Raw genomic sequence first — 11,899 nt, 5'->3', positions numbered from 1 at the left:
ACAAATGGAGTATACCATTCTAGGTTTATTCACATGCATCATGCTTAATGCTTCTTTTGGTCCAATCTATAATTAACACAACCACAAAACGAAAATGCTTCAAAATACAACAACCTCTTTTAGACTCCGTAGAAGAGGTAGTCGTCATGAGGGAGACGTTCTGTACCATCAAGATACCGAACTACTTGCTTCATCATTGGCCTAGCTTTCTGAGACCGGTTAGCGCAAAGAAGTCCGGTTTTCATAACCAGTAACACTTCTCTAGCCACCAACTCGTCTCTATTCATTCTCATGTCGCATCTCTGTAAAAGATCGCCTTTCTTGAACCCTTGAAGCACCCAGTTCACTAAACTGATCTCTTCAGGTGGTTTTGTCGGCTCTATGGCCTTCCTTCCACAAACAATCTCCATTATCAACACCCCAAAACCAAACACATCTGTGTCGCGGGTAGCCTTTACTGTCTCGACTAGCTCTGGCGCCACGTATCCCGAGGCGCTGCTGTGCCTGATTCCTTGTCCGTAGTCTCCTAGTCGAGCGTGTAGCTCTTCGTCTAAGAGTACGTTGCTGGCTTTCACGTTTCCGTGAATCAAAGGTCTTTGACCCTCGCCGTGAAGGTATTGAAGTCCTGCAGCAAGCCCCTTTATGATACAGAACCGGTCTGACCATGTGAGAACCGGTCGGTCATTGCTGAACAAGAACCGGTCTAGGCTACCGTTGGGGACGTACTCGTAAACGAGATAGATCTCGTTACCTTTGCTGCAGTAACCAAGTAGGTTAACTAGGTTTCTTTGTCTTAGCCTTGAGATAGAAGCTATCTCGGCTATTAGGGTTGTCTTCTGTTGCCTTGTGGTGCAAGCAATCTTCTTCACTGCTATAATCTCTGTAGGAGTAAGGTTCCCTTTGTAGAAACTTCCTGAGTTTCTTTCTCCGAGAAGTCTAGAGTTGTCGAAACCTCCCGTTGCGCTTGATATCATCTGGTGAGAGAATTTTCTTGCGCCTCCTGTGAAGAATACTTGCTTTCTACGGAAGAGCCAAAACCCTAAGAGAGCCAGGATCATGATTATTACACCTGTTGCCGATGCAGCGAAGATTATGATGAGCTTAGTGTTGTTCAAATCCTTCTTGACTGAAACTGGAGGAGTTGAGGATGGAGACGGTGGAGACGGCGGTTTTGGAATAGAAGGAAGCTTTGTTAGGTCAATCTCTGTGGCTTTCCCTTCTATGCTGAAGCTCCAGCCTAGCACCAGATGTGTGCTCGTGACCGTTCCGGTGGCTGCAGCGAATCCAATATAGTGTTCTTCTGATAAAACCCCTGAAAGGTTCATTTTTATTGAGAGAAGAGGCACGTTCGGCTTTGGACGTTCTAGAGGAGCCAACGTGACAATGAGCATCATCTCTGTCGCGTTGTATTCGATCCAGACTCTAATTGGGTCTCCACTTGCCAGCCTTAGGCTTATGTTCTTAGCGTCTCGGTGATCAAAATATGCAGCTGATGCAGACTCAACGGAGACCACTCCGTTTAGGTCGATACCAACATGATTATCATCAATATCGCTCAGCTCAACGGCCTGCACGGTGTCGAACTCAACTGCCAGGATGCGGTTTAAGGAGTTTCCATTGTTGGAGGTGTTGAAGAGGCCTAGATAATTGCTAGGAAGGGCTCCGGTAAAGTCCATGGAGGGCGAAATGACGAAAGCGAGGCCGTGGCCTGGTGCACCGGGTCCTGGAGTGATGGCGAAGACGAAACTTGTGGAGAAAGAAATCGAATTCGAAGAGTTAGGTTTCGAGAAGGGTATGGGAAAGCCGTGGAAAGCTTGACCAATTTGCCTCATCGAAGTGTTTGTCAGCTCCAAGAGGCCACTAGGGTGGACAATGGAGGAGCCGAACTTGAGGAGGTTCGCACCAAGAAAGCCATGGTTAAGAAACTTGGTTTCCTGTTGACTTGAGGCGCACGAAACAGAAAGTAATAGGAAGATTATTGTTAGAGCTATGGATTTGGAGGTAATGGTCATTGTATGTTGTTTTAGAGTTTGAAGTTACTTGTGTCAGTTGCTATATCTATTTATAGCTTCAAGAAAGCTCGACTATTTCATATTCAAACCTTTTTTGTTTATATCAAGACCTCAGGTGAGCATTTGAATTTTTAATAAATTGGCTAAACAATCTTTTTGTTAATATCCTTGAAAATTTCATTTGGTCTTTCCTCCAAAATTCCTTTCTAATCTAAATAATTGCAACAATGACATTATTTTTTATATACACAACTTAAATATGATTACAACGTCACATTGTCTGTCGCCTAGAAAAGGCGTTGGTTTTGGTAATGGCCACTATCCTATACAAGAAATGGATGAAGATATCTTGAAACTGTTAAACAATGAACTTCAAATATTAGTATTCGTATAGAAAATGAAGATGAATAATTTTTCTTTGGAAACGAAGAAAAAGAAGACTTGACCATTCAATTCTCTTATTTGAAATTTGCGGAGTTGGATGCATAAAATATATAAAGTACATATTAAGAGAATTTAGTTTCATGCAAATTGTATATGTAGATGTAATTATAGAATTCAAAGATCAAGATTTAAAGAACACTTTTCTTATTACTTTAGAAAAATAACTCAAAAACTAAAACTCTCAATCTCTAAATTTTAGTAAATTATGTCACATCTTGACATTTTCTTATATATATAGAGGTTAATAACTCTTAATCCTATTAAATAACAGATTTAGAAAACTACCTAATTTCCATATTTCGGTACGATTAGGTCTTTGACTTGTATTTCAAATTTTCTTTTCATTCAAGTTTATTCCAACAGTAATCACAATAACGTTCCATAGATGTATAAACGAAAATTAAAATCTCAAGTTTTGTTAGCAATATGTGTATTCAGCACTAAGTCATGAGATATATTTGCTTAGCATTTATTTAACAAACAATACATACTATTCTTTCTAAAATGACGAACACACATCATTCTAAATAGAGTAGAGAAGTACTTTGAAATATTAAGTTTCTCGGAAGAGTAATAAGGTGGTCAAACGACCAAGAATATTTCTCAAAACCATAAACTATTAATGCTCACCTTATTTTTAGGCCACTCTTGTCATATTTATAAGGTTCTTTTATGATCCTTTCTCTAATCTCTAACCAGCATATACATCCTTTATGTGAAAGACAATTTCGTCATATTACGCTTAATAGCTTTTCACGAAAATGTAAGAGGGTCCCTTCGGAGACATGAACATCCAATAAAATTAAAACAATAATCCAACATTTTAGTCAGTCTAATAAACTTGTAAAATTTGGTTCCAACAAAACGTTGTTCACCGTTCTGACTTTCTAGGTTTGTTTACGTCCAAGATTTTGACTAGTAACAGTACTTTATGCATAGGACGACAGACATTTTTGGCATGTTGTCTCACATAACATTCCCACCACACATCCAAACATACTCATTTATTCACACATATCTGATCTACACTATAATATATGCCATTTCTGACCATTGCTAGCCACATTAAAAAAACAATGGATAAAAGATGGAGTCTTCAAGGCACGACTGCTCTTGTAACTGGTGGAGGCAGCGGAATCGGGTTCGTCTTTCTTCTCTCTATATTGTCATGAATGCCAAGATTTTAAGTAATTTAATTTTTTGGAATACATTTAGGTATGCCATAGTAGAGGAGTTGGCTGGTTTTGGAGCTAAAATCCATGTTTGCGACATATCTGAAACACTGCTTAATAAAAGTTTAAGCGAATGGGAAAAGAAAGGGTTTAAAGTGAGTGGATCAGTCTGTGATGTAACTTCTCGACCCGAGAGAGAAACTTTGATGCAAACTGTCTCCTCCCTGTTCAATGGCAAGCTCGATATTTTCGTAAGTAAATGACCTTTGATATAGAAACAACTAAGCATTTACATTCAAAGAAAACTTTGTTTAAGTTCACCATAGGTGAACAATGTGGGTGGAGGTCGTCCAAAGCCAACGACAGAATATGATGCAGACGATTTTGATTTCCATATTGCAACAAACTTGGAACCTGCTTTCCATTTTTGCCAGCTTTCACATCCTCTCCTAAAGGCTTCAGGCTATGGAAGCATCGTCTTCATTTCATCTGTTGCTGGGGTTGTATTTTTTGAATGTGGATCCATTTATAGCCTAACTAAAGGTAACCAAAGTACTACTAGAGACAAGATTAAGTGTTTTTCTTTTGTTGAATCCACATAAAAGTCTTTTACAGGAGCTCTGAATCAGCTAGCAAGAAATTTGGCATGTGAATGGGCAAAAGATAGCATAAGGGCCAACGCTGTTGCTCCTAATGCTATCAAGACTCCTCTGTCTCAACCAGTAAATCAACAAGACAACTCTTACTTTTTTTTTGGAATTACCAACCTCATTTCCTCTAATCCCCTCTCAAATTTTGTTTCTTAAAGTATCTTGATGACATCAGTTTCAAGGAGGAATTGTTTGGTAGAACTCCACTTGGTCGTGCTGGAGAGCCAAATGAAGTTGCATCACTGGTGGTCTTCTTGTGTCTACCTGCGGCGTCTTATATAACTGGTCAAACAATTTGCGTTGATGGAGGCCTCACGGTTAACGGTTTTTCCTATCAACCACATGCTTGAGAATGCCCTTCTCGTGTTTTATTTCATGCAACTGTCCTTGAACTCTTAAAGTCTGCTCTCTAATAAAAATTGTCACACTGTGAGTTTATGTACAAAAAATATAAGCGTATCTACATTGTCATTGTTGTAATTGAAGATTCAGTTACACACGAGAACCTTAGCGAGCACTACTCTTTTACCCGGAAGCCACAGCACCATCAGCTTGCAGCAATCTCTCTCGGAGAGACTCTCATGCATCACAAAGTTTCTTCTCTATCCGCTGTTTTGTACTAACAAAGAAAAAGACAGATAGAGTCTTAACTGAGGAAAACATGGGTAACACTTATAGATGTTCCCAATTTAATCTCAAAACTTCGAACTCATACTATTCATTCTAAAATGACGAACACACATCATTCAAAATAGAGGAGATAGTACTTTGAAATATTAAGTTTCTTGGAAGAGTAATAAGGTTGTCAAGCGACCAAGAATATTTCTCAAAACCATAAGCTATTGCTCACCTTATTTTAGGTTGCTCTTATCATATTTATTATTTTTCATTGGGATCCTTTCTTTAATCCCTAACTAGTATATCTCGTTTTTGTGAAAGACAATTCTTCATATGAGATACTCAATATAGTTCATGAGATTTAAGTTGTTCTACTAATTTAATAATTGTTAATGTAAATGATTACCATCTGATAACTTTCTATGTGGTGGAAAGCTGCTGATGAGAAACTTTTTCATGTTATAACCTGATTCCGTGAGCTTTCATTGGTTTGTTCTCTGTGTCATGATTTCTGGATTCTGACTTCATTGTGTCTTATCCGCATTATACACAAAAGTGGTTGAGAAAGATGGAAGTTGCATATAGACATGAGTTTGGTGCGTACTTTAAAACAAAGGTTATACATGTAGTACCTTTGTCCCTTACCCAATATAGAAACATTTCTAGTATGCTTTCGACAAAGCAAATGGTAAGTGGGCAGCTTGATTTAAAGTGGTGCAAAGTAGTTGAGGTATTTTTTTTGTGAACCAAAGTAGTTGAGGGTTTCTAGGATGATCCCTTAAGATTAGTAGATATTACTTTTGTCCAATGAAAACTATAATTAAATATGAGGAAATCTGAGCTCAAATTATTCCCATAAGAAAGCGTTTCAAGTGAGCGGGTCAGTCTGCGATGTAATAACTTCACGTTCCGAGAGAGAAACACTCGAGGAAATTGTTCAGCTATTGAGTATGGGAGGAAGCTTGGCCTTCAGCTATTGAGTATGGGCCTTCAGCTATTGAGTATGGGAGGAAGCTTGGCTTGAATGGTGATGATGATGTTACCAAGAAGCTTTCCTGTGAGTTCGTTCTTAAGACATTTACTTATAAAATATATTTTTCTTCATTTCCTTGTCTAACTTCACTTTATTGTCTTACAAAGGTGTGTGATGGCCGGCACTCGGAGCTTTTATTCCTTTAGATAGGAATCTCATTTACCAGATGAGATTGAAGCTTGATTTGTCTTTGATGGAGCATTATGAACGCCACTGTCCTCCTCCTGAAAGAAGGTTTAACTGCTTGATTCCTCCTCCTCCTGGTTATAAGGTGAGTTTCATTTCTTCTACCTCTGTTGGTCTTGACAAGACGAGGAGGATCTCAGAATATGGAGGGAAATGAGTGCTCTTGTGGAGCGTATGTGTTGGACGATAGCTGCTAAAAGGAACCAAACTGTGATTTGGCAGAAACCAATGACAAACGATTGCAGCGCAGAGGATTTGTTGTTGGAGATGGATCGTATACTAAGGCCAAGCGGGTTCATATACTCATAAGGGATAAACAATCTGTAGTTGATCTTGTGAAGAAGTCATGGCTTTGCATTGGGAAGCAGTTGATTAGCTCACTATAAATCTGCCACTCAAAAACTACTTTGCAAAGGAACAAAATAAATTAGTCTACCGTCCTAAAATTCACCGGGTAACATGCAGCCGTCCAAATATCTATGGTCAATTCCTAAAAAGGTATTCCACAACTCGAGATCCATTTTTTGCAAGCCCACTTTTTATGTTTGACCATGATTTGTTTTCCTAAAGGAATTCTAAAGCACATGGGATGATGATAAAACTTCATTCTCTTTGTATGTTGATGTAAGTAATTTTTATATATTAATATATAGTTTATATTATACTTTTATTATACTTCCGATATCTAAACACTGTCGTAAAATACGTTTCAGATATCCCAAAAGATTGAGAATCGTCGAGAGACTATAGTCAGTCAGGGGCATCAATATAACAATATGATGACATTTACACACAGAGAACAACATTCAGTCAATATCTTTTATGACCAAGATAAATCCAAGTTTATGGATTGGATGGAGAATAACAAACTACATTCTGAAGGTGTAAATCTAAAGTCTTCATATTGCTGTACCGTTCGTAACTTTGTTTGGGATCCAAAAGCTAAAACATGGAAACCGAATTTTAAGATTTGAAGATTACTATCAGATTTTTATGTCTTTGTCGTAATTTTCTTTTTATGTTTAATTTTTCGATAAGATTTTGTTTAATTTTTCTTTTTTGACAACAATATCTAAACCATTTTTTTTGTTTAATTCTTTCGGCTTTTTTAGTTTTTAATATTAGAATTCTTTATTTGGATTACTTATAATCCATTTAAAAAAAAATTTCTACATTATATTTGTATCCATTTCCTTTTATTTAACACCTAATAAATAGTTGGGAAAATGAGATTATATCACTTGACCGTCTATTTATGTAAATTGTGGAAGATAGTTTAATTAAATTGTTAATAATGAATAGTTACATGTCTTTCAAGGCAAAATGCTTGCAAAACAAGCAAAATATTTTAACCTAACGAAAACTTAAACATAACGACTCTTTTTTTTTTTCCTCGGCTATAACGACATACTCTAATTTTTTTTCTTAATAAAAGATCATATAACGACTTATGATGTATCAAATTTCGAAAATTGGAACAATTTTTCTTGTCAAGATACTGAATATATTCCAAGACACCTGACCATATCACATACCTTTTTCGTTAAGTTGTATTACCTTAACCAATAGTATTGCATTTTTTATTACCTTCCAAAAAGTAAAAACTATTATACGAAATTAAACCAATGTTCCGATATATAGGAGGATCTCCGCTCGAAAAAGTGTAATAATTGTTGCAGTCAGAAATGAATAATATTGATATAATAAAAGAAAAACAAATACTTGACCAATACTCATATCCTTATTCTTTTCATCTTACATATTTGAATATTTTGTTGCTGAAACTTTTGTTATAATTAATTTTATATCATAAAGAGAGTTATTTGTGAATCAATTATATGCCTTATATGTACAACACTTGAAGGTACCAAATATATAAAATATTATATATTTCAGAGCTCATTCATATAACACAGACTCAGAATTTAAGTATATTGTACATATAAGGCATTTTTAAAAATTAGAGAATGTTAGAGTCAACGTGGTATATCCTACAAAGTTTTTGAACAGTGTTAAAGTCGCTGGACTTTCTAGACACTGTTTGAAACTCAAGGTTGGTGCTCCTATCATGTGTCTTCATAACATTGATGTTGCAGATGGTTTATGTAACGGTACTAGGCTAATTGTTACTCAGTTATTGCCCCATGTGATACAAGGTAGACTTATAACAGGAAACAATATTACCACAGAGCTAGTTTGGATCCCGAGAACGTTTGTCACACCACCTGACATAAAGTTTCCCTTTAGAATGAGTCGAAAACAGTTTCTAGTTACATTGGCTTTTGCGATGACTATCAATAAAGGCAAAGTCAATCGCTGCAAAATTTTGGTCTGTTTCTACCTAGACCAGTGTTTTTTCATGGGCATATGTTGCACTTTCAAGAGTAAAGTCGAGATCTGGATCAAAAATTCTAATGACTGATAAACAAGGGAAGTTGCAGACAAAAGCAATGAATGTTGTCTACAAACAAGTTTTTCAGAATATTCCATAGTCAACGATATGCAATTTTATTGTATTTTAAATTCGATAAAAAATTTAAATTAATAAATTCTTACATTTGTTTGTTTCTTCTATTAACAAATAAATAGCATAGACAAAAGACCGGTTGTAGTTGACTACAAACCAGTTTTCGAACTATTTCGATAATGGTATGTATTTAATATTATTTTCTGTTCAATAAAATTAGAAATTTAGAAATCTATTAATTATTTTATATCATACAATTGCTAACAAAATTTAATATTTTTTTGCAGGTTTCTATGGGATGTTTTTTTAATCAAGAATTGTACTTTTTTATTTATATTACTTATAGATTATATTCCAAAATTTTTATCATATTTTATTTTAATATGTCACTGTTTTAACAAAAATACAAAACATAAGTATAATATTTCACCTAAAATATACAATTACATCATATATATAACACAATTTCACTTAGTGGTACTTCTAAAATTAAACACTATTAATTTTTCTATATTTTGAAGATTTTTATGTCCGTACAGGATGCGCATCAGTCACCTACTTGTCTTTATTTGATGGCAAGCTCAACGTTTTTGTAAGTAAAATTTAAAGTCAAAAGATAACATTAAAAAACTTGGAGAGCAATTGTATAAGTCTTTTGTCGTATGTAAATTATCTAAATGTATTCTATAAGTTTATAGAAAATTCTAGAGAATGTAGAAAAGGATGGAATGATACAGGGAGTTAATCTCAGCTGTTAAATCGGTTAAATTTCCACCATTGTCGGTGATAAAGTTTTTAAAGCATACGGCTACACTACATTTCTACCACAAATACAAACTCACCCCATTAGTGCATACCTTTTTTTTTGTTGTGCTCAAGAAATTTTATTAGCCCGGTTTGGTTAAACCGGGTTCAATACAAAGTTTCTAAGAACTTGTTTAGCCATACCATCTTTGAATTTTAGAAATTCTCGATGGCAAAACCGAAATGAAACTGAAACAAAAGAAGATGAAAGGAGATGAATATCTGAGAAAATTCCATAGAGGTCTGAAGAGTTTGATTTTCCCGCAATCTATGTCACCAGTTGCAGAAAGTCCGATTCGAAGATCACCTTTCTCAATTGCAGAGCAATTGCATGTTCCATCGCTGAACGCATTGCTAGTCCTTCCGCCACAAGAGACGAGATCACAAATGCACAAGATTCACTGTGAGAATTGAACCTCTCACCATAAGTATCCGATAAACTCCAAGCAAGACCAGCCGCTTTGAGATCGCTCTTCCACGCCGCATCGGACCTGCATAAGACATCGGAGCCAGGGGGATTACGGATGCATGGAATGGTCCGGTTAACCGTCGGTAAGATTGACTGGGCTGCTTTTCATTCTTTAGCATCACATATCGCTTTATGCACAGTTTCCTGGGCTGAGAATTCACGCTTTTGGAAAATAAGTAGGTTCCTAGCTGTCTAGAGAGAGAGAGAGGAGATGATCCACGGAGCAAAAGGGAAATCACTAAGCCCGACAGGGGGGGGGGGGAGGACAACAACTTTCAGAGCTAGCTTCCAGCCAGCTTCAAAGGATACTACTTGCATAGGGTTGAGGCCTACTGATACAGGTACAAGTTCTCACACCTTTTGCGCATAAGGACATTGATAGAATAGGTGGAGAATTGATTTTGAACCCTCACATCCTAGCGATTAGGAGTTCTCCTACTGGTAAAGAGCTGTATTTGATCTTCCAAATGAGAAGTTTTAGCTTAGAAGCCATTTGGACTTTCCAAACATCAGATAACCAATCTTGTTGGGTTTGGGGTGGTGCTGGTACCTCTGGGTGGTTCTTTTCTAGCGCTCCATAGTAGCCAGTTTTAGCTGTGTATACCCATGAGCTTTGATTAAGCCATATTCTTCTGTCAGGGCCCCGCATTTGCTTGGTTTGATAGACAAGATTGTTCCTAGCAGGAGAAGAAATAATTTTTCAACTGTTTGAGTGTCTCATTCTGTTTATTGGTCCTTGAATAGTTCTGAGTCTCTTAGATCAGTAGAAAGCATAGGGGCATGACCCATAGGGCATTCCTTCCTGTTAGTGGAGAGCCAAGGGTCCTTCCACGCAAGGACTTATTTTCCGTTACCAATAGCCCATCTAAGGTGATCAGTTAGTAGGTCTCTACCTATTAGAATCCATCTCCAGCTGTGAGAGCATGAAGATGGTGTCTTAACTTGGAGAAAGTCTTGGTTATGGAAGTACTTGCCGGAAAGAACGCGAGCTAGTAGGCAGGAGGGGTTAGACATAATACGCCAACTGATCTTAGCCAGAAGTGCATCATTAAAAATTTGGATGTTTCTAAAGCCCAATCCTCCATCTTTCTTTGATTTCATCATTGTGTTCGAAGAAATCAAAGCTATTCCTCGCTGTCTCTCTTTAGAGTCCCACCAAAAATCGAGTCAAGGCTGATTGGATCCGCTTGCATAGATATTGGGGGAGTTTGAAACACTGCATTGTGTGGTTGGGAATGGCAGCAAGAACTGCTTTGAGAAGGCTCAATTTCCCAGAGAGAGATAGGTGTCTGGTGGACCAGCTAACAGCTTTGATTTTGATTTTTTTCCACTATGGAGTTAAAGAGATCTTTTTTTTCCTACCAAAATGTTCGGGGAGGCCCAAATACTTCTCCACTCCTCCTTCTTTATGGATTCTCAAGTCGTTTTTAATTTGTCCTTTAAGTCTTGTGGAGCTCTGTTAGAAAACATGATACTAGATTTTAGAGGATTGATGCATTGACCAAACGCCAGTTCATGCAGGGAGAGTATTTCTAAAAGGGCCGAAACACTGGTGGAGTTAGTTCTGCAAAAGAATAGAGTATCATCCGCAAAGAGCAGGTGGTTGATTCTCGGACTGTTAGTAGCCACCCTAATTCCCATTAGCTTCTTTTCTTCTTGGGCTACTCTGCAGAGGCTATACATCACTTCAATGTAAAGAATAAAGATGTAGGGAGATAAGAGATTTCCTTGTCTGATTCCATGCTGGAGGTTAACACTGCCTTGAGCTGATCCGTTTATAAGGAAGGTATATGAGACCGTCTTGATACACTGCATGATCAGGTTAGTCTAGGTTGCATGAAATCCCAGTCGGAGTAAGACATCCTCTATAAAGTCTCACTCAAGCCGATCATAGGCCTTACTCATATCGGTTTTCACTGTCATTGAGCAGCGCTTTGAAGCTTCAGATGTTTTTAGATAATGGAGCACTTCATGGGAGATGAGAATATTATCTGCGATTGCTCTGTCTTGCACAATGGCAGACTGGTTTTCCGATATCAAATTT

General features: G+C 37.1%; 2 protein-coding genes across 5 annotated transcripts; one reads left to right on the top strand and one right to left on the bottom strand.

Moving 5' to 3' along the window:
* On the bottom strand, nt 1–2,143 carry LOC106368970 (probable inactive L-type lectin-domain containing receptor kinase III.1). The gene has a single exon (XM_013809058.2). It carries the CDS (start codon nt 2,010–2,012, stop codon nt 120–122), a length of 1,893 nt encoding a protein of 630 aa, XP_013664512.2. The 5' UTR covers nt 2,013–2,143; the 3' UTR covers nt 1–119.
* A 1,281-nt stretch (nt 2,144–3,424) lies between these two features.
* On the top strand, nt 3,425–7,209 carry LOC106368971 (tropinone reductase homolog At2g29310). Of its 4 annotated transcripts, none has more exons than XM_048754879.1 (9): nt 3,425–3,597; nt 3,672–3,879; nt 3,955–4,171; nt 4,244–4,350; nt 4,437–4,772; nt 4,817–5,953; nt 6,037–6,613; nt 6,686–6,739; nt 6,829–7,209. In XM_048754879.1, exons 1-5 carry the CDS (start codon nt 3,494–3,496, stop codon nt 4,626–4,628), a joined length of 828 nt encoding a protein of 275 aa, XP_048610836.1. In that variant the 5' UTR covers nt 3,425–3,493; the 3' UTR covers nt 4,629–4,772; nt 4,817–5,953; nt 6,037–6,613; nt 6,686–6,739; nt 6,829–7,209. The 4 variants fall into 4 exon arrangements, with proteins under 4 accessions (XP_048610836.1, XP_048610834.1, XP_048610835.1 ...); XM_048754877.1 differs by having other exon boundaries at nt 3,529–3,879; nt 6,037–6,163; nt 6,240–6,613; XM_048754878.1 differs by having other exon boundaries at nt 3,529–3,879; nt 6,037–6,200; nt 6,338–6,613.
* Nucleotides 7,210–11,899: the final 4,690 nt, after the last annotated feature.

The sequence above is a fragment of the Brassica napus genome, chromosome C4, assembly GCF_020379485.1.
Source record: "Brassica napus cultivar Da-Ae chromosome C4, Da-Ae, whole genome shotgun sequence".
NCBI lineage: Eukaryota > Viridiplantae > Streptophyta > Magnoliopsida > Brassicales > Brassicaceae > Brassica > Brassica napus.
This window is presented reverse-complemented; position numbering and strand designations above follow the sequence as displayed.